Below are 21,719 nucleotides of genomic sequence, written 5' to 3' on the forward strand. Positions count from 1 at the left end.
CAAACTTGAAAAAACCCGAAAAAACGAACCCAAAAGAACGAGGTACGAACTCGAAAGAACCTGAAATAACGAAGCACGAACGTGAAAGAACCCGAAAGGACGAGGCACAAACGCAAAAGAACCCGAAATAACGAGGCACGAACGTGAAAGAACCCGAAAGAACGAGGCACGAACGAGGCACAAACGCAAAAGAACCCGAAATAACGAGGCACGAACGTGAAAAAACCCGAAAGAACGAGAATTTAAATTAAAAGAATCCGAAAAAACGAGAAAGAACCCAAAAGAACGAGAATGAATAGTGAAAATAACAACGTGCAACATAGTTTGGAGAGACGGCAGTTGGTAAACGAGTTGCATGCGTCAGCGAGAAAAAATTTCCCTCGAAGACATGTCATAGTGCGAGGATACGATGATCTGTGGCAAGCCGACATTGTCGAGATGCGTCCGTACTCCCGTTTCAACAGAGGTTACCACTACATACTCACCGTCATCGATGTGTTGAGCAAGTATGCGTGGGCTGTACCACTCAAGAGTAAAGGAGAAAGCGAGACAGCTGACGCAATCGCCGAGATAATTCGAGATAGCAAGAAATGCCCGAAAAAACATGCAAACTGATAACGGAAAGGAATTTTACAACGCCGAAGTGCAACGACTTATGCGAAAACATGACATTAATCACTATTCTACATATTCGGTATTGAAGGCGTCGGTCGTCGAGCGATTTAATCGCACGCTAAAGAACGACATGTGGAAGATGTTTACGCTGAATGGCACTTACAAGTAGTTTGACATGCTGCCACGCCTCGTATCAGATTACAACGGACGCAAACATCAAACGATTGGTATGCGACCCGCCGACGTTACCCCCGCGATCGCTGAAAGACTCTTGGCTACCGTGTACAAATCGTGTAAAAATCGCGGGCCCGGCAAAGTTCAAAGTAGGTGATTAGGTACGCGTCAGCAAGTACAAACAACTTTTCGAGAAGGGATACACGCCAAATTGGACAACCGAGGTGTTTAAGATTGTTAAAGTGCAGCATACTAATCCCGTAACATATCTACTCGAGGATTATCGCAATACATCTATCGCTGGAGCGTTTTACGAACACGAGCTGCATCGCGCAAATTGTCCGGATGTGTACCTCGTGGAGAAAATACTGCGCAAGAGGGGTGACGAGGTTTACGTGAAATGGCTGGGATTCGACAGTTCGCACAACTCTTGGATACATAAAAACAATGTTATTTAATGTATTTTATTCAATCATTGTATAACATACTATATATTGTATATTTATATAAAATATATAACAAAAAAAAATATATATATATAACAAAAAATATAATTCTCATTAATACATCCTTTCAATATAATATAAATATAATAAATATAATAAATATAATAAATATAATAAATATAATAAATATATAATAATTTACAACGGTATTCAATAATGTCCCCACGGCAAGGTGTCGGTCGACTCAGGTACGACATACCGTTTGTCGTCGTAGAGACTTAGAGCAATTTTTGTCTCGCTGATGGTATACACTTTATGCAATTTCGATCTTATGCATGACTGCTGACGCGTCATTTCAATTTCTTTATTAAGGCAACGCGTATAATCGTCGAATGTTATACTACGCGCTACAACGTTACTTTTGACATTTTTTGCCTTTTTAGTGTCCTTTTTACCATCTACCCGCAAAGCATACATTTTTGCTCTAAGCCCGATGAATTCGGTCATTATCGCACCGTTATTCTCATCTTTCATCAGACCCGGCACCTTTTTATTCGCGAGCGGTATACCGTACGCATTATTCGCGGCGTAATCGCTGGTATCGAATCGAGCGATGTCGCGTTTCAAATTTTCATAGACATCCTGGCATTTAATTTAATATATTAAACTATCCGTGTCGGTGTACATTACTCTACAATTGTCACGATAGAGCGGTGACATGTATTCGTGGTGTAATTCATAAAGACATACTTTTGATACGTCGAGTATGCACATGCCGACGTAGATTGGTTTGTAGAATTTAACTTCGAGTTTGCGTAATTCTATGGTGTTAGGATAATTGATACAGATAAGATAGGCAAACTACATTATAAGATTAAACTCGACGATGATCAAATATGGAAAAGACATATTAATCAGTTACGGCCAATCGGTGACCGATCTTTAAAGTCGGAGAAGGACACTGATTACGGGCCGATAGAGGAAACATTACAGGACAATAAAGTTCAAAATAAGGAAGTCATTACAGTTTAGCCATCATTTCAGACGATTTTACTCATAATACCGTAGCAGCGTTTGCTTATCAACATATAAAAATATAACAAAATTTGAACATTATTTTTTTATAGCTGTTTGTTAAAAATATATTATTCATGTAGTATGAAATAATTAGATTAATTAAAAATTTGACATCATTGAGTTTTTAGTTGAAATTTGTCTGAAACTTCTATTTTGTTTGAAAAAAATATTCGTTTTCGAGTAGATCCAATTGCGATCCCAAAATTTCCTTTATGGCATCATATTCTACATATATTGAAGTATTTTTGAGAATTTTTCCAGATTTTTAAAAGTGGATATAATTTTCCGTTTATTTACTTCAAAATAAAAAATTGATTTTTTTTTATGGTAATAAAAAATTTTTACTAAAATTAACTTTTTCATCTGAAAGTATGGGAAAAATCCTAAAAAATCATGTCTATAAAAATTCTATATATATTATAATTTTAGCTATAAATGTCAAAGAAAGAAAAATTACTTAAAACATTCTACCTTCGATATCTTGGATATGAGGCATATAATCCTTATTTTTTTTGCTTTAACCTTATACAATATGTACCCTAACAAGTCTCCACGATTATTTAAAAAATCCTAAAAAGTTTATTTTTAGGTGGGCCCTTTTCACGTGGAATGCTCCATATATATATCCTTGTGAGCATTTATATATCATACACGAGTTATAATTCTTTCTACCGATATCCTATAAACTTAACAAATTGGCGACGAGGATGGGATCGGGTACACCCGATATCCCATAAGTAAATTAATCTACGATCAGAAGTGCGTGGTCGCGAAGAACGGCAGTAAGGAAGAACTGTGAAGCGACGAGAGCCGCGTGCCACGTGCCGGCCGAGGAATTTTTTTTTCTCTCGCTCGGCAACGATCAGCTCAAGAAGCGTGTACAGAAAAAAAAGCCAGAGGTACATATAAGAAAAGAAAATGTCATTAAACGATGGATCAGGGGCGTCAGGAGGTGCTGGCGCATTACGAGCACCGGGGACGGCGGTGCCGGGCTCTCTCACAATCGAGGCATTCGACTCCGAAAATACAACGTGGAGAAGATGGCTGCAAAGATTGCAAGGTGCCTTCATGATTTTTAATATTCGAGATGGAGAACATGTACCCTACTTGCTGCATTATGTGGGGTCAGCAGCATTCAACATCTTGTGCGACCGATTGGATCCGGGGGACCTGTTCAGCCAAACGTACGAGTCACTCACAGGAATTTTGGAGGAATTCTACGAACCCCCGCCTTTAGAAATAGCAGAGAATTTCCGGTTTCACCAACGGCGTCAAGAGAGCGGGGAAACCGTGCAGCAGTTTGCAGCTGCACTGCATAAGTTAAGTATCCACTGCAAATTTGGCGAATACTTAAAAACGGCGCTCAGAAACCAGCTGCTGTTTGGCCTATCCAGCAAGAAAATACAGACACGGCTATTGGAAAAAAAGGATCTAACGTACGAGGAAGCATTGAAGGTTGCTACAACAATGGAACTCTCGGAGAGAGGTTCAGCATCCCTACAAGTATCGGTGGTACAACCTACAGCCCAAGTGGATGTCGTCCGAGCAGGAGCGAATCAACCACGGAAGACGGGAGGAAAAGGCAGCATAATTTTCAAAAAGGAAAGTCTACAAAGGACCTCGCACTAAACCACGTGATTTTGGGCCCCGGTGAAAATGGCTGAATTTTTAATATGTTGTACTTTTTGAGTCACTGAACAAATATTTCCTCAGGCAAAATGTCAAAAAATGGACAGTTTCAACGTTTCAATTCTTAGAAGCTTGAGGTCAGACGAGCAAAGATATCACTTTCGGATCAATGCGGTTACTGTTATAAGGGAACAATATGAATTTTTGGTGAACAAAATAATTAAAAAGTAATTTGTTTATGACAATATTGTTTAAATAATATGATAGTATTGTCTAAACAATTTGAAAACATCATTATTTACATGAACGATTCGGGTTGTTTTCTGTACGTGAGTCCCCTTGCCTCTCACGATTCGGGGTGCTTTCTGTACGTGAGTCCCCTTGCACGACTCATAGTCACGACCCCTAGTCACGACTCATAAATCTCGCTCTTCTATTCACCTAGTTCCATAGCATCATTTGGATTGATAGGCTGCGCTCTATGAGCTGCATCTAAAATGTTATTTAGTAGAGACGTAGCAGGATACGAAACATTTGGTTCATGACGTGCGTATCCAAGAAGCCATAATACACTAGCAACATGAGCACACGAGCCAATACTCCTAGCACCTGTTTTACAAGTACAGTAGTATCCATGAATAATGTTGTTATGAATATCATTATCGTGTTCATTCTCTTCAATGCTGTCGTATGCTATCCATAACTGATATTTTGCAGCATTGCGAAATCTAGAATATAGTCTGACTCTTATAAAACCAGGTTCGTCAATGAGTTCATCTAACTGAAACTCTTCTTGTTCGTCTCGTTGAATCTTATCCTGTATGTAAGAAGGTGCCAAGTGAACGACCATTGTTTATACAATACTATCATATTGTTTAAACAATATTATCACAAACAAATTACTTTTTAATTATTTTGTTCACTAAAAATTCATATTGTTCCCTTATAACAGTAACCGCATTGATCCGAAAGTGATATCTCTGCTCGTCTGACCTCAAGCTTCTAAGAGTTGAAACGCTAAAACTGTCCATTTTTTGTAATTTTGCCTGAGGAAATATTTGTTCAGTGACTCAAAAAGTACAACATATTAAAAATTCAGCCATTTTCACCGGGGCCCAAAATCACGTGGTTTAGTGCGGGGTCCTTTCAAGCACGCGGATAACGATATCAATTTCCGTGATAATGCGGGACAGAAATGTCGTGCGAACGTAAATAGGACAAATAACTCGAACTATTTGAAAGGTTACACTTGTAAACAAATAACATGTTTCAGATGCGGTCGAGGTTATCTGGCCTCGCAATGTACACTGAGTAAGGAAATTCGTTGTTCTGGCTGTGGCGGAAACGGACATTTGAAGAAAGTATGTTTCAAAACAAAGGAACAGGCAAATCAATTAGAGGACATACTACAGCTCGAACATTCTCAATTTAGAAACAAATTTTACTGCACGTTACGAGTCGAGGAGAAGAGTATTAAATTCGAGGTAGATAGTGGATCAGCGGTAACCGTAATGAACAGGTACAATGCACGACGATTCTTTCCACGTTCGATCATCTGTCCTACAAAGTTAAATCTAGTCGCGTTTTGCAAAACGGTAATAGGAATTAAAGGTTATATTACAGTATCAGTTAGAAGCGATCAAATCGAGCGTAAATTAAATATATACATTACAGAAATAGATAGGAAACCGCTATTAAGTAGAGAATGGATACACCAACTCGCTGTTCCAGGCGGAGTGCCTGATTTTCTAGACTGCAATGCCGTGGATAATATAGAAGATAAGGAATTAAAATTAGAAGTAATGTTAGAAAGATACAGAGATTTAAAATCAGACGAGTGGGCGAAGATAACTGGAGTGCAAGTAAAGTTAAGGTTAAGTCCTAAATCAACTCCAATATTTCTCAAGGCAAGACCGGTGCCATTTAAGTTAATTACATTACTAGATAAAGAGTTAGAAGAGTTGTCGCGGGTAGGAGTGCTTACAAAAATTGAAAACTCGGAGTGGGCAACGCCGATAGTTCCGATTCTAAAATCAAACGGTAGAATACGAATATGCGGGGATTACAAAGCTACGGTAAACCCAAAATTAATTGTGGATGAGCACCCACTTCCGACAATTAACGAAATATTTGCAAAATTAGCAGGCGGGATAAAATTCTCCAAAATAGACTTGCGTCAAGCATATTTACAATTAGAGGTAGACTCGAAAAGTAGTGAAATACTAACATTGAATACACATCGCGGATTATTTAAAGTAAATCGATTAATGTACGGGATTGCGTCCGCACCGGCAATATGGCAGAGAACCATAGACAATATATTACAGGGAATTCCAGGAACGGCGGTGTTTCTGAACGACATTGTAGTCACGGGTGAGTCAGAAGCTTTACACTTACAAAGATTAGACTTAGTCTTACAACGGTTACAGAATCGCAATATAAGAATAAATTTAGAGAAGTCAAAATTCATGATGGATGAAATACAATATTGCGGATTTACATTACGAAAGGATGGAATACTTAAAGATAGGGCCAAAGTCGAAGCGATTAAAAGTATGCCGCGGCCTAAAAACGTGCAAGAAGTGAGAGCATTCGTTAGAATGATAAACTATTACGGGAGATTTATACGTAATTTAAGTGCGATACTGTATCCGTTGAATCAGTTATTACATGTAAAGGTTCCGTTCATATGGTCTAAAGCGCAGGAACAAGCGTTTATAAAAGCGAAAGATGCTTTTCTAAGTGACCAAATATTGGCACACTACGATTCGAAATTACCTCTAATTTTAGCGACGGACGCAAGCCCTTACGGAGTGGGGGCCGTCTTATCTCAGTTACATCCCGACAGAACGGAAAAAGTGCTACAATACGCGTCGCAAACGTTGTCGGACACGCAACAAAAATATTCGCAAATAGACAAAGAAGCGTTCGGCATAATTTACGGAATTAAGAAATTTTATCAATACTTGTACGGCAATAGATTCACGTTAATTACCGACCACAAGCCGTTAATACAAATTTTTGCACCGAATAAAAGTCTGCCCGTGTATAGTGCAATGAGGATGCAGCATTATGCAAAATTTTATAGGGATTTAATTATATGATTAAATATAAGAATTCTAAAGAGCACGGCAATGCAGATGGTCTCTCAAGACTACCGGTTTCAGGAAGTAATAGTAATACAGACGTAGTAGAAGCATTTCAAATTGAAGAATTACAAGAGTTGTTGTTAGATGCAAATCTTATCGAAAAAGAAACGCGTAAAGATACAAAACTGAAAAAGTTATTATGTGCATTGCAGACAGGAAAAGAGACACTTAGCGAAGATAGATTCAATTTAAGTCAGGAGGAATTTAATTTACAAGACGGAGTAATTATGAGAGGGTTTAGAGTGGTAATTCCACCAACATTGCGTACATTAGCGTTAAAACAATTACATACGGGCTATTTTGGCATAAATAAAATGAAAGCGATTGCACGAGGGTATTGCTGGTGGCCGGGCCTTGATCAAGACATTCAAAGCTTAAAAGTAGAAAATTGCGTAGCATGCAATAAAGTACGAAATAACCCACCAAAAGTGGAGCAACACATTTGGGAACCGGCGGCAGCAGCAATGCACCGAGATCACGCGGACTTCGCGGGGCCCTTCTTAGGGAAATGGCTATTTGTAATGGTAGATGCGTACTCAAAATGGCCGGAAGTGAGGATCGTGAAAAATATTACGGCTAAGACGATCATTAAAGAATGTACAAATATCTTTGCGTCATACGGCATTCTAAAAATATGGGTTATAGATAATGGATGAACATTCATTTCTGAGGAATTTGAGAATTTTCTCAGAAGTAGAGGAGTTATATATAAATGTACAGCGCCATATAACCCGGCCACTAATGGTCAAGCCGAACGTTTATACAAACACTCAAAAATGGATTAAAACGTGCGAATGCAAACAAAAGTAATATAGCTGTCAAATTGGAGCAATTTTTGTTACAATATCGCGCAGCTCCACACGCGAGCACAAAAATGTCACCTGTGGAGTTATTTTTAGGCAGAAAAGTGCGTACTAAATTAGACTTGATTTTTCCGAGGAAAGAAGAGGATAGAGATAGGAATTAATCAGGAAATTAAAGCGAGAGAGTTGGCATTAAACAAGCGAGTAGCGTGTAGAAACTACATAGGAAGAGAGTTGTAGAAATTCGGCAGAATAATAGAAAAGATAGGCAAACTACATTATAAGATTAAACTCGACGATGATCGAATATGGAAAAGACATATTAATCAGTTACGGCCAATCGGTGACCGATCTTTAAAGTCGGAGGAGGACACTGATTACGGGCCGATAGAGGAAACATTACAGGACAATAAAGTTCAAAATAAGGAAGCGGATGCTGAAGTACAAGGCGAAACGGTATCACAGATTCCACTAAGTCCAAACGCCACGCCACAACCAGAACACGAAAGAGACAAAGTAGATTTAAGTGATAGCGTACGGCGTTCGACTAGGAAGCGTCAACCGCCATCGCGTTACGGAAACGTAGGATCTATAGGATCCAAGATATTGTAAGCGCGAAGAAAAATATATATACATATGTAAGTGCGGCGTAAATAGTAAGCCTTTCCCAAGAAAGGAAGGTGTTAGGATAATTGATACAAATTGATATTCGAATAGGCGCGCTACTGTAATCCGAAATAGGCGCGCTATTATAATTAAGGAAGACAACAGATGGCGAAGCCGCAGCGCACCGCGCGACGTTCGCGATCAGACCGGATCGACTCGCGCACACTCTCGCCACTTCACTTGTATTCCGCCTGGCCTAACAGTTAGACGAATATATATATCCTTGTGAGCATTTATATATCATACACAAGTTACAATTCTTTCCACCGATATCCTATAAACTTAACATATGGCAACTAATTTTTCCAAAAATATGCTTATATTATGAAAATTTGGTTTTGCGATCATTGCCTCCGCACCGTACCGTCCGTCCCATTTTGTTAATAATTTTACATCCACATGATTGCGCACACTTTCCATCGTCTTGCCGAATACCGTATTATTTATCAATTTATATAAATTTTTTTCAAAATCGTTTTTCGCTTGTGTTCTAAACTGTGTGTTGAGTTCGATGTATTTTTGAAGCCACGCTGACTGCGTGAATTGTAGTATGCGGTATATTTTTGTTATGCGAAGCCCGTGGCGCGTGCACTGCTGTAGATTACGATAGTGTATTACATAGCGCTTCTTATCGTAAAGCGTTGCGAGGAGTTTATACTCCCGCTTGCTGGGCGGCTTATCGCGCGTTGGGCAAAACGGTAGGTCAATGTGTGCGTCATGAAGATGCTGCGGATACTCTAAATCTACTTCGAGAACATAGCCTATAGGTAAATCGAACTCGATATGTCAAAATTCGATACATCGTCGACCCACCGAAAATCGGCATACGGCAATGGTTGACACATTGCCCATCCGTACAAATTATTTACATCAAAATACATGAGATAAGATGAGGGTTTCGATGGGTCGTACGATTGCATGTACTTGTTATTTGCCTGTGCGTATCGGCCTGAACATTGATTAAGACCGCCGCGTATACCTCGTTCGACAAACATTACCATGTCAATGTCTGTTAATAATTCAAATTTTATATTTGTATGTTTTAACATGGCGTCCCATGTATATCCGAGGAGAGTATAATAATACGCTGGATCGAGTCCATAACTTTTTATACAACTGTCGCGAAAATTTTCAAATATATCGGCCAATAACAAGACATCAATTTTTAAATATAAATCGCTATATTCGCCTAGCGTTCGAAGAGAGAATCGGCTCCAGACGGTCTCGGCGTGCGCGTAATCACTCTCGGATACTGTGTCGCCGGTTAAGGAACTGTAAAATGAGTCGCGCGGCGGTAAACGTGTGTCTTGTAATCTGTCCACGCAGTCTATGTATTCATACGGAAAGACGCCCTTTCGTGTCAATAAATTAAACGTATCTGTCGATAAATTTTGATATTCCGAATGTAAAATTTTTAGTTTATCTTTATCCAAAAATGACGCTAATTTGTCGAGACTAGCGCTGAGAAACTTATACGAATCGATAAACCATAATTTAATATAATTTTTCGAATTATTGTCTTGCGTCAATCTAACAGTTTTCGAGAATGATATATGTATATGTTTCCTTTGTTATCGGTAGTAATTCGATTTCCCCTTCAAACGCTGTGGCTATGTTCTCGATAATGAAATGCGCGTCATAGCCGGACAGATTGTGAAAGACTATAGGAATACTAAATGATTCTTTGTAATTTTAGTTACAATTTGAGTGCGCGGAACCCTTGTACCGTCCGATGAGGTGGCAATGATCGCGGACGCGTGTATCGTCTTCGTCAAACGGTTTCTCACAAATGTGGCAATGCGTCGCGATGCGAAATTTTAACCACTCGTCAGGCGTTAAATTTACCATGGGGACATTGGTCGTTAAAATATTTTTTACACGAATTGCTAAATTTTTAAGCTGTTCGGCAAACCACGCGACGCAATACTAATTAGTCGTTTATAATTTCGTATTGTCGTAGATAATTTAGTCGTTTTCGACGAGAACGTGTACCATTGTGCATTATACCTACACGATTAAATATTATGTATGATAAAATTCGAAGGATAGGTATAGTGTTATCATCCCGAAATTATTATAACTTAAAACATGATCAAAATATGATTTTGATACTTGCGCTTTGTCGAACACTTCTAAACTTTTATTCAAGAGTACTTGTCCTGGTACACACATGCTCAAGAGATGAGTAACCGCTCCCACAGCTATGCATCCGAATCTTATCACTTCCTGAGTTTGTCCCATTTTATTGAGAAGCTACAACGTGTATGAGTTTTGACATTTTTATAAATATTCTTATTTCGGGTTTGTTCATTAATTTTATTTATATTTTTTTATTAAATTCTTATTTCGTTTTTTATCGATTTTTTTTCAATGCAAAAAGATCCATACGTACTAACAAGAATATAAACTTATATATTGCTTTATAATTCTTAACATACACACACACACTTAAGCATGCGCGCACGAAAGAGGTACGCATAAAATATTATAAAAAACTTGAAATTTTTTTATTGTAAATATTTTTAATAATTGACGTATATTAGAGAGAGAGTTTACTTGTAATCCAATTAAACTCAGAATCATTACGTTCAAAGACAAGATGAGAAACATCGCAGTTTTGAATGCTGAGTCTAGCATCTGAATGAAGCTAAAAGATAACAAAAAAATAATGATGAAATACGAGAATCTTTATGTAAAATATATGGTAAAATCATAATTGAATAATATTGATAAAATCATTATTTATAATAAAATTTTCTATAGTACAAACTTTATTGCGACTTAATGTTTCTTCAAACATGCAATCATCTCGCATAATACTCTCCAGAATTATATTCTTTTATTACTATGTGTTTTTTACTCATTGTTTCCTCTTCATCGTTAAGTTTAATTTTATCAAAAATATTTTCAATACGGATGCTTAAAAAATATATATGATAAAATCACAAGCAGTCTGCATCGAGATATTTTTCAAGCCGGAATAACCTTTAATTTTTTAATAACTTAATTGAACATAAAATATATCCCTTACTTTACTCCCTTACCCTATAGCGGAAAATAAACTACAACTATGTAACACACATACTATATACATGGTATCAACGTTTACCATACATCTGATACTAACTATAGCTGCAACATAATTATGCAATAAAATCTATATATATAAGCACCGTCTGTCTGTCTGTCTGTATGTACCCGAACTACTACCGCATTTGTGGACCGATTTTCGTGAAACTGGTACCAAAATGTTGCAAATTTTTCGGGGGTGGCTGCTGTGGGTTTTTTTTTTTATTTTTTAATTTTTTTTCTTTAGAGGAGGGTATGTTTTTGCGAAAAAAATCTTTTTTTGCAATATTTCTGAACACATGGTATCAAAATGTTGCAAATTTTTTGGAGATAGCGACGATGCGGTTTTTTCAAGTGTTACACCTCCACCCACGCACTCACTCACGCATTCACCTACACGCATGCGCATTTATGGACCAATTTTCACGAAATTAGTACCAAAATGTTGTAAATTTTTCTGAGAAAACTACTGTTTTATTTTTTTAAGTTTACGCCTTCCCCCCTCCCCCCCCCCCGCACCCACCCACGCAATCGCATATTTATGAACCAATTTTTTTTTAAATTGGTACCAAAATTTAACGTATAAGACGGGCAACAAGAGCCAAATCGCGGATGACAATGCGTTATCTTAACGAAACTAAATAATTTTCCGTTAAAATTAAATACCGGTGCACAAGGCACCAAATTTTACTTGGACACGGCCAAGATTTTAAATATGAAATAATCTCATATTTGAGATTTAATTTCAATACCCCTTTTAACCCCCCTACGGAAAATAAATAAATAAATGCAAGAGAAAAATATAGATCCGAAAATCGCTGAATCGGGAATCGAACCCGAGACCTTTCGCTTGCCGGGCGACTGCTCTTCCAGCTGAGCCATTAAGATCCTTTCGATTCTATACTTTTCTCTGTTATATATATTAATGTTGGTAAACAAACGCATTCATTTATTTATTTTCCGTAGGGGGGTTAAAAGGGGTATTGAAATTAAATCTCAAATATGAGATTATTTCATATGTAGGGGTCTGATGGGCGTGAGAGAGAGAAATAGAATGTTTCTCTCATCGTTTCGATTAGGATATCGTGTTTCAATGGATAGGCCAAAGGTTTAATTTATTCCAACGCAAAATGATAGTATGTATATGTATGTATAATGTGCAATTGTGAATATTACACGTCTTCACGTCGACAATTCTTCAGAGCCGTATCTTGCCGTTTTCGCCGTCGTTCGATGTTTCGAAGAAGAGAGATATGATCTGTTCTGTTCGGTTCTCTATTGTCTGTCCCGATTCCCAAAAAGTCGGCATATTTATACCCGGTGTTAAAACCTTCCCTACCCGAAACATCGGACCAATCAGAATTACCTTCGTTCATCGCGCAGAACTGTGTTTTCGGTTTTCTCGACAAACAAAGGATCGCTCAGAACGCTTTCAATAATAAATATTACAAATAAATAAGTACCCGGCACGAGGTCGACAAACAAAACACGTAAATCAGCTAATCTCATCGTCGGTTAACGTCTTTATAAAAAAATGCCTACACATATTTAAAATCTTGGCCGTGTCCAAGTAAAAATTTGGTGCCTTGTGCACCGGTATTTAATTCTAACGGAAAATTATTTAGTTTCGTTAGGATAACGCATTGTCATCCGCGATTTGGCTCTTGTTGCCCGTCTTATACGTTAAATTTATATTTATATTACAGAGCCTTGTTAAAACTCTTATATTGGTACCAAAATGTTGCAAATTTTTTGGAAATGGCGACGATGTGGTTTTTTCAAATGTTACACCTCCACCCATGCATTCACCTACGCGCATGCGCATTTATGGACCAATTTTCACGAAATTGGTACAAAAATGTTGCAAATTTTTCTGAAAAAGCTGCTGTGTGGTTTTTTTAAGTTTTATCTCACCCACGCATCCACTCACGCATTCACACATTTATTCACAGATTTTTTCGAAATTTGTACTCAAATTTTGTCGGGGATGGCTACTATATGATTTTAACAAATTTTTATCACCCTATTCATCCGCCCACGCACCCACCCACGCATCCATGCACCCATATGCATACGCATTTATTGACCGATTTTCACGAAATTGGTACCAAAATATTGCAAATTTTTAATAGAAAGCTGTTGTGTGGTTTTTTTAAGTTTTATTCCAATCACGCATCTACCCACGCATTCACACATTTATTCACAAAGTTTTTCGAAATTTGTACTAAAATTTTGTAAATTTGTCGGGGATGGTCAATATATAATTTTAAAAATTTTTTAACACCCTATTCACTCACCCACGCAACCACCCACACATCAACAAATTTATAAACCGATTTTCTCGAAATTGGTACCAAAATTTCGAATATTTTTCGGGGATCGATAATATGTGTTTTCTTTTATTTTTACCACCCTATTCACACACACTTACGCAACCACCCACGCACCAACACATTTATAGACCGATTTTCTCGAAATTGGTACCAAAATTTTGCATATTTTTTGGGGATCACTACTATGTGTTTTTTTTCACCCACGCACCAACACATTTATAGACCGACTTTCTCGAAATTGGTACCCAAATTTTGTATATTTTTCGAGGATCACTACTATGTGTTTTTTTTTAAGTTTTACAATACTACATACGCATTCACCCACGCATTCATACATTTATTGATTAATTTTCTCGAAATTGGATATCTATTTATATCTATATATCTATATATATATAAGTTAAAAAAATTGAGTAAAATCTAAAAAAGGATATAATGATTAAGTAATAAAAAAAATATTTAAAGTATATATTAACTAAAATAATGTTTTATATTTAAAAAATATGAAATTGTGTGGAAATTAAAATAAACAAGAAAATAAAAATAAAAATATATAATAAATATTTAAATATATGCAAAACGCGGTGTAAAATAAAATATATGGGAGAAAGAAATAGATAACATAGTAGTCATCCACAAAAAAATTTAAACATTTATTTTGGTATAAATTTCGTGAAAGTCGGACAACAAATGTGGAAGTAGTTTGCGGTAATACAAAAAAAATTATTAATTTTTTGTGTTAAAACGGATTTAATATAGGCTATATGAGGCTCCGAAAAGCTAGTTGGATAATAATATTTCTCTTTATCTACTCCCCATTCTCCCGCAATCACAAATACTGATGGCCGTGACTCATTCAACGGTATTATGATATCTAGAACTTTTGGTAGTAATGGTATTGTCATAAACATTATTACGAATATGTTAATGTACACTGCAAAGAAAACACATGTTGCCACAATAATCTTATTATTCCTCATTATTTTTCGTAATATAGAAATGTTTTTTTCAAATTTGATATATCTTAATAAATTAATAGGGTTAAGAGAGTTTATTTGATGCACTCTAAATTAATAGACATCATTTAATGCACTTTTGCGATTTTAAATTAATTTATTCAATTACCTGAATAATTTTGTTATTTCGTGGCCAATGTTAGCATATTGCCTCAAAATGTGAAATTCGGATTCGCTATGAAAAAGCTGCCAATGTTCGTCCATCAGTTGTAATAAATGTTGCAACTAACAATAAAAAAGAAAAAAAATTAGTAAGGATTAACGAAGTAATAATATAATTTTTATTGTTTATAAACACGCGCAGTAGATTGAATATAAAATTTAGTAGTGTATAAAATATAAAAATTTGTGCCTACTACAAAAAAAAATTAATTTAAATAATTACCACATATGTATACATGACATGCTATAAAATGATTAATGATTTGGTCAAAAATTCGTGATTGTCAAAAATATTCTTCGTCGTTGAACAAAAAATGATACATGCGATTTACACATTACACATACACATCGATGTCAAACTTTTTATTATTTAGGACAACGTTAACTAATTTTAAAGTAGCACCAACAAGAAGGATAACATTAACTATACCTTCAACAGTCATACTCATATCACCCCAAGTATCATACAAGAAAAGCACCTATAAGTTAAAGACTGAACATTATCGATCGACGATACTAATAATGAGAAAGAGGGAGAGAGAGAATTATATGAAATCGCTTAACAATATTTCTTAATTTATCTGTGACATATATATTATTTACACACTTGTTTGTACAATATTGTGTTCACCTGAGTTGCAAGAACAGACATCTCGGCGCTTACAAAAACAAACGGTAGCAATATCTTTATCATCCTAGACTGATAAGGCCAAAAGCCCATCTGCGACAAGAAAAATTGATTTCTAGAGTAGTATTGTAGCATGTCCTCTTGCATGTCGCGCAAAACAATCGCGAGACTGATCGCCCTCTTGTTAGGTACCCGATTGTAAAGAAGAATGTCAAGCGAATTCAGTGGCGAGAAGGATATATCATTACGATAATTTCGGGTTGTCAGAAAACGTTTGAAATGTTTACGCTATCCACGATAGGTAGATATTCAATCAATCTATAAAGAGAGAGAGTGTGTGTGTCATTGTCCGCTATTAAATATTTATATCTCTCTTTTTCAACGAAAAACATTTCCAAACGTTTTCGAACCAACCTAAAATTATTGTAAGGATCTTCAGTCGTATAAAGGAAAATGATAGAACACGAAATTATAAATTTTTTATAGACTAAAACTGACTTGGTAAACTACGGCAACGATTTTCTTCTAAGACATTCGCAGGATATTGAACAAATAAAATACACACTCATATTTCTAATATCAGATATGTCGTTTTATTATTGTTATAAATGTTTTTTTTCGTAAATGACATTTCGTTAATATAATGATTTTGCAAAGACGTCTATATTATAACCGCGTCTTTATTTTATGGATCCTAAGGCAGTGAAGTACGACATGGCAGTTTGCATCACCTTAAAATTAGATTCTTTGCAGCGTTATGTAATAGTTATTGTAAAGAGTATTTATATTTCAACCAGGCGTACCGTAGTGAACATTGTCATTGACATAATAAACATCTTTCCTGCCGAGAGTGTACAAGGAACGAGACTTCGATAAAGAAGTATTTTTAATAATTGTCTGCTTTTTATGGAGAAGGTGTACCACCGTGAACTGTAGCTAAAAGTCAAATACTTTTTTTACGATTATCTTCTTAGCAACTATGCAAATTGTTTATAACATTAAAATAGCAAAAAATTCAAAAATGCTTATATTAATACATGTTTTAAAGGAATAATTAATAAAGTTTTAAAGGAATAATTAATTATGTTAAGACTTCTCGTTATTTTGTTGATTGATACGGAAGTAATGAATCTGGACAGTGTATATTGTAATTGCAATGCAATTTAAGCTGTTTATGATAAAGTGGTTAAAGAACTATTATTCTAAGAACTATAATAGAACTATAATTCTTACGCCTTGTCGAAGACTTCTGTGCTTTTATCTATCAACAATTGTCCAGGAAAACACATGCATACAAGATGAGTAAGCGCACCCACAGCTATAGTCATGTATCTTACTACTTCTTCTGTATTTCCTAGTTTGTTGATAACCTGCAACAATTACGAAAAATATACATTAGTCTAAAATTCTATAATTTTAGAATAAGGCGAATTTGTCTTTTTAATTACAAATTATTTGACCAATTTAGAATTAATTTTGAAATAAAAATTAAGTTCGAAAGAAATTATTATTTGTAACTTTCTAATTTTTGGACACATACTTGTATCTTTATCATTAAATGTTAAATTATAAGTTTATTTTAAATTAACTCTACTTGAAATAATAATTAAAAAACATTATTTTTTTAATCATTTGACTCTTCTCAAAATTTAATTTTTAAAAACTTTTTTTTGATCATCTATAATTAGAAAATTATTGATGTCTTATGACATTTTTGGTAAAATCAATTTTAAATTGGGCAAAAACTGTTCTATTGTTACAACATTTGACATATTTAAACATCTTGCGTAATGCTAAGAAATCGATTTTTCAATAAAATCGTATTTTTTATCATTCTTACTTGTAATCCAATTATACTCATAATTAACACATTCAGAAATAGAAGAACAAACGTCGCTTTTGTAAATGTGGAGTTCAATATCTGAGCATATCTAAGAGAATATTAAAATAATTTAATATTAAAAATTAAATAAAATAGTTTTATTAATCAAGCAATTTTGTTATGATCATTAAAGTCATTAATATTATTATCGGCGATAAAATTACAAACTCTAATGCAAGTTGATGTTTTTTCAAGCATATTATCAGTTCGCGATAATCATCGCAATTGTCATTGATAGCATCGTATCTTTCTAATAAATGATTGTGCGTTCTTGTGCGCATTTTCTCATTATTGTTGGTTTTAACATTTATCTGGCCCATAATTTTTTTAAGACGATGGCTTGGAAATAAAATAAAATGTAAGTTATTATTTATATAAACTATTAATGTAATCTATATTGAAAACCTTTAAATTTATTTGCTCTTTTTTAAGAACAAAGAAAATTTTAAAAACATGATAAATTTATAGTTTATTTTCAATATATCACTCACCTGATAGCCGTGAATAAACTGCAAGCATGTAACACACATATTATATATATGGTATCGATGGCTAATATGATCCCGACAGTGATTACAGTCGTCAAAGAAACATGCATCAGGATCGGATAATAATATTTTTCTTTGTCCACTCTGTACTCAACTTCACATATGAATTTCAATGGCCGCGATTCATTCAATGGTCTTACGATATCTAAGATTCTCGGAGTTAATGGAATAAATAAATACAGCACCACCATTGTGCAACAGTATGCTATGAAAAAAGAGATATATTGATTTTATATTGCATTAGATATATCAAAAAATTTCTTTTTTATTTATAATTTTTTTATAAATTAAATATTAAAAACGTGAAACTTGAAAAAAACTTGATCTATTTTAATTTATAGTATTTATATTTATGATGGCATTTAATTATCACATATAGAATTTAACGTTTATATAATTACACAGCATAAAATAGAACATTGAACATTGCGCCGTTTTTGTCACATATTTAGTCATATATTTGAAACTTAAGATAATTATAAAGCATATTATTTTATTTTCAACAAAAAAACCAGCAGATAGAAAATAAAAGTTAAATAAAACAAATCTCAAAGCAAATGTTCAAAGTGACTTTCTTCAGCTAAAATATTCTGTTTATTCTTCTTAGCAATTTTGGAACATATTTATATGAACATTTTTGCTCGATGAACAAAGCACGCTCCTGAAGTAACAGCACATTTTTGTAGCACCCTCTATATTGTGTTTACACGCTCGTCTTGTCATTCGTGCAGTGACACTCGAACGAGTAGGTAGCGGCGCGATCCGCTTCTTACATTGCATTATTTCTCGATACGCGATCGCGACATATGTACATATACTACGAATTTTTACAATTAATTATCAGCTTGCGCGATTAATTAATGTTCGATAATTCGCGAGTGAGGGTGAAGGAGCTGCAAGGAATGAATAAAAAGAAAAAGTCATCGGGTGAAAAAATAGCAGGATGAGTACAATTTATAATGTTAAAACTCAATTTTAAAAAAAGTGTTGTAAATTAGCTGTTCGCGAATATATTAAAGGATTATGCGAGACGTTAGGCTTATCCAAAAATGTTAAAATAATTTTAAAATTACAATACATTAAGTTATTTTAAAACGATTAAGTACCGTATTTAGGATATACTAAACATATTGATAATAATATTCTGATATAACATAATGGTAACATGTTAACTTTGACAGCTCGATGAAAAAAGAAATTTTAGCCCGATTTTTAGATTACTATAAATTATTATGTAATTTTCCATCATTCTCTAAAAATTAAATGTGTAACTCATGATTGTAAATTGTTCAAATTGAACCAACTTCTTTCAAATTAAAAAAATGTGTTTTTAATTATATTAAAAAAACCAAAGTCAATCTTGCAATAGTGTTACGTAGGTTTTTTATTGTCATTTCAAAATATTATTCATTACCTGTGTAATATTTCGTCACCTTTTGACCAATCTCAGCATAATATTTCAAGACACAACGATCAGATTTATTACTAAAGGCATTCCAATGATCATTCATGAGTTGCAATAAATGTCGAAACTGATAAACAATAGAAAAAGAAAAGATTAACAATAAATAAATACACATATATATTATATGTATTTAAAAACTCACTTTATCATTATATACAACAATATTAAACAATTTTGTGTTGGAACCAACGATAGGAATAATGGTAATTACACTTTCTACAGCTAGATCTACAGGGTTTGTCCGGAAAGTAATGCGTCGCATTTTTTTAAAAAAGAATTTATTGATCGCATAGGTAAAACAACTTAAAATTGTTCGAAGTATGACCCTTCTGCGTCAATACATTTTTGCCAACGCGATTTCCATGCGTCATAAGATTTCTGGAACTCCTTGACTGGGATGCTGTTCAGGGAGGCCGTCGAAGTAGCTTGTACGTTGTCAACCGACTCGAGCTGTTGTCCTTTGAGCTCCCTTTTCAGCCGAGGAAATAAAAAAAAGAAATTGGGATTATCTGCACAGAGTTGCTTGAGTTCTTCACAAACTTCCACTCGGTGTTGCTTTTGCGCATCGGTCAACACTCTGGGCACAAGTTTTGCGCAAATCTTCCGCATGGCCAAGTCTTCCGATACAATCTCGTGAACAATCGTTTTCGGCAAGTTCAATAATTCCGACATTAAGCGAACATTCATTCGACGGTCTGAATTCAATAATTGGCGCACACGAGTCACATTGTCGTCCGTTCGCGATGTTGACGGGCGTCCTGCGCGGGCCTCGTCGGCGACCTCCTTCCGACCTTCTCTAAACATCTTGTGCCATCTGTTTGACTGCGATTTGGAAAGGCAATCGTCCCCGAAAACTTTCTTGAGCATTTCAAAAGTTTCCAGCGGCGTCTTGTCCAGCTTCACGCAAAACTTTATCGCATAGCGTTGCTCTATCGTTCTCTCCATCACAAGTTCGACGCGACCACTAAGCAGAGGTTCACAGAATAAGCCGTCCTAACCCTCCAAGCGCATGGAAACAATTGAGCGACCTACCGTTGGAAAGCTAAGGGTACCCCCCTTCCTCCCCAACCGGTCCCATCGCTCTGCGATGTATAGTCGCGTCACAAAAAAATGCGACGCATTACTTTCCGGACAAACCCTGTACATCACCCCAAGTGTCATGTAATACAAGTATCTATGAATTAAATATACATATACATCGATCAATAACAAAAAAATAATTAAAAAATAGATATTGAATGATATATTTCTTAATGAATTTTATTTGCCAAAACGCGTTTACACTACTTGCACAATTAGTATATTAGTAGATACGTTACCACGGTTGCCATGAAAGAATACTGTACCATTATTAAGATACATGGTAGCAGAATTTTGAGTACCTTATGCTGATATGGCCAACTACCAATTCTCGACAAGTAGAATTTATTTCTGGCATAGTACTTTTCCATTTCCGCGTGCATTATATCGCAGGTAGTTCTTGTACGAATATCTCGTCGCGAATCAGTCTTCTTTTTAAATGTCTGATATGAGGAAGAACGGACGTAGATAACAAAAACAATGTAGTTACGATAATACCGAATTGTCAAACTTAAGCGAGCCATAAAAGGCACGCATTTAGCTGATCGATATGAGATGTCTCTACATTCCAGCAATTTGCAGAAGATTGAATAATTCGGATAGAAATTGCAAATTGTTCATGAAATGATAAAGAAGTAGCATTTCTTCAGCAAAAACAATACAGTCGTTTCAGATAAGCGTGCACAGAAACGAACCGAGTAAGTTTAAATTATTTCAACTTTTAAGCAAAACATTTTTGTTGTTTAATTTTTACACCCAGGTTGGTTTGTTGTAATAATCTATTATTATGCACATATTGTTAAATATTTTATTTGTAATGTTTCAAGTGTTAAAGTTTAAAGTTATAAAATATCCTTCTCTTGGCGAAAATGTCGCTGTATTAATTAAAATTGTAAATAATTAAATTGAAGTTTTATTTCAAAGATATAAGTTAAAAATTTGCAAAAAATGATGAGTTTTCTCGATATTTTCACTGA

At 35.1% G+C, this 21,719-nt stretch overlaps 2 protein-coding genes and 1 pseudogene across 2 annotated transcripts; 1 reads left to right on the forward strand and 2 right to left on the reverse strand.

Moving 5' to 3' along the window:
• Positions 1–3,230: 3,230 nt before the first annotated feature.
• On the forward strand, positions 3,231–3,941 carry LOC146723835 (uncharacterized). The gene has a single exon (XM_085480992.1). It carries the CDS (start codon positions 3,231–3,233, stop codon positions 3,939–3,941), a length of 711 nt encoding a protein of 236 aa, XP_085337118.1.
• Positions 3,942–10,445: 6,504 nt separating this feature from the next.
• LOC114928149 (uncharacterized) lies at positions 10,446–15,902 on the reverse strand (annotated as a pseudogene).
• Positions 15,903–16,447: 545 nt separating this feature from the next.
• Positions 16,448–21,151, reverse strand: LOC146723836 (uncharacterized). The gene is made up of 10 exons (XM_085480990.1): positions 20,982–21,151; positions 20,800–20,836; positions 19,805–19,890; positions 19,612–19,729; positions 18,141–18,402; positions 17,818–17,988; positions 17,608–17,698; positions 17,001–17,137; positions 16,571–16,703; positions 16,448–16,498 (listed from the first exon to the last, which is right to left on the reverse strand). The coding sequence occupies exons 1-10, from the start codon at positions 21,123–21,125 to the stop codon at positions 16,448–16,450; spliced, it is 1,230 nt and encodes a 409-aa protein (XP_085337116.1). The 5' UTR covers positions 21,126–21,151.
• Positions 21,152–21,719: the final 568 nt, after the last annotated feature.

The sequence above is a fragment of the Nylanderia fulva genome, unplaced genomic scaffold, assembly GCF_048542155.1.
Source record: "Nylanderia fulva isolate GAGA-0341 unplaced genomic scaffold, ASM4854215v1 Scaffold165, whole genome shotgun sequence".
Classification (NCBI taxonomy): Eukaryota; Metazoa; Arthropoda; class Insecta; order Hymenoptera; family Formicidae; genus Nylanderia; species Nylanderia fulva.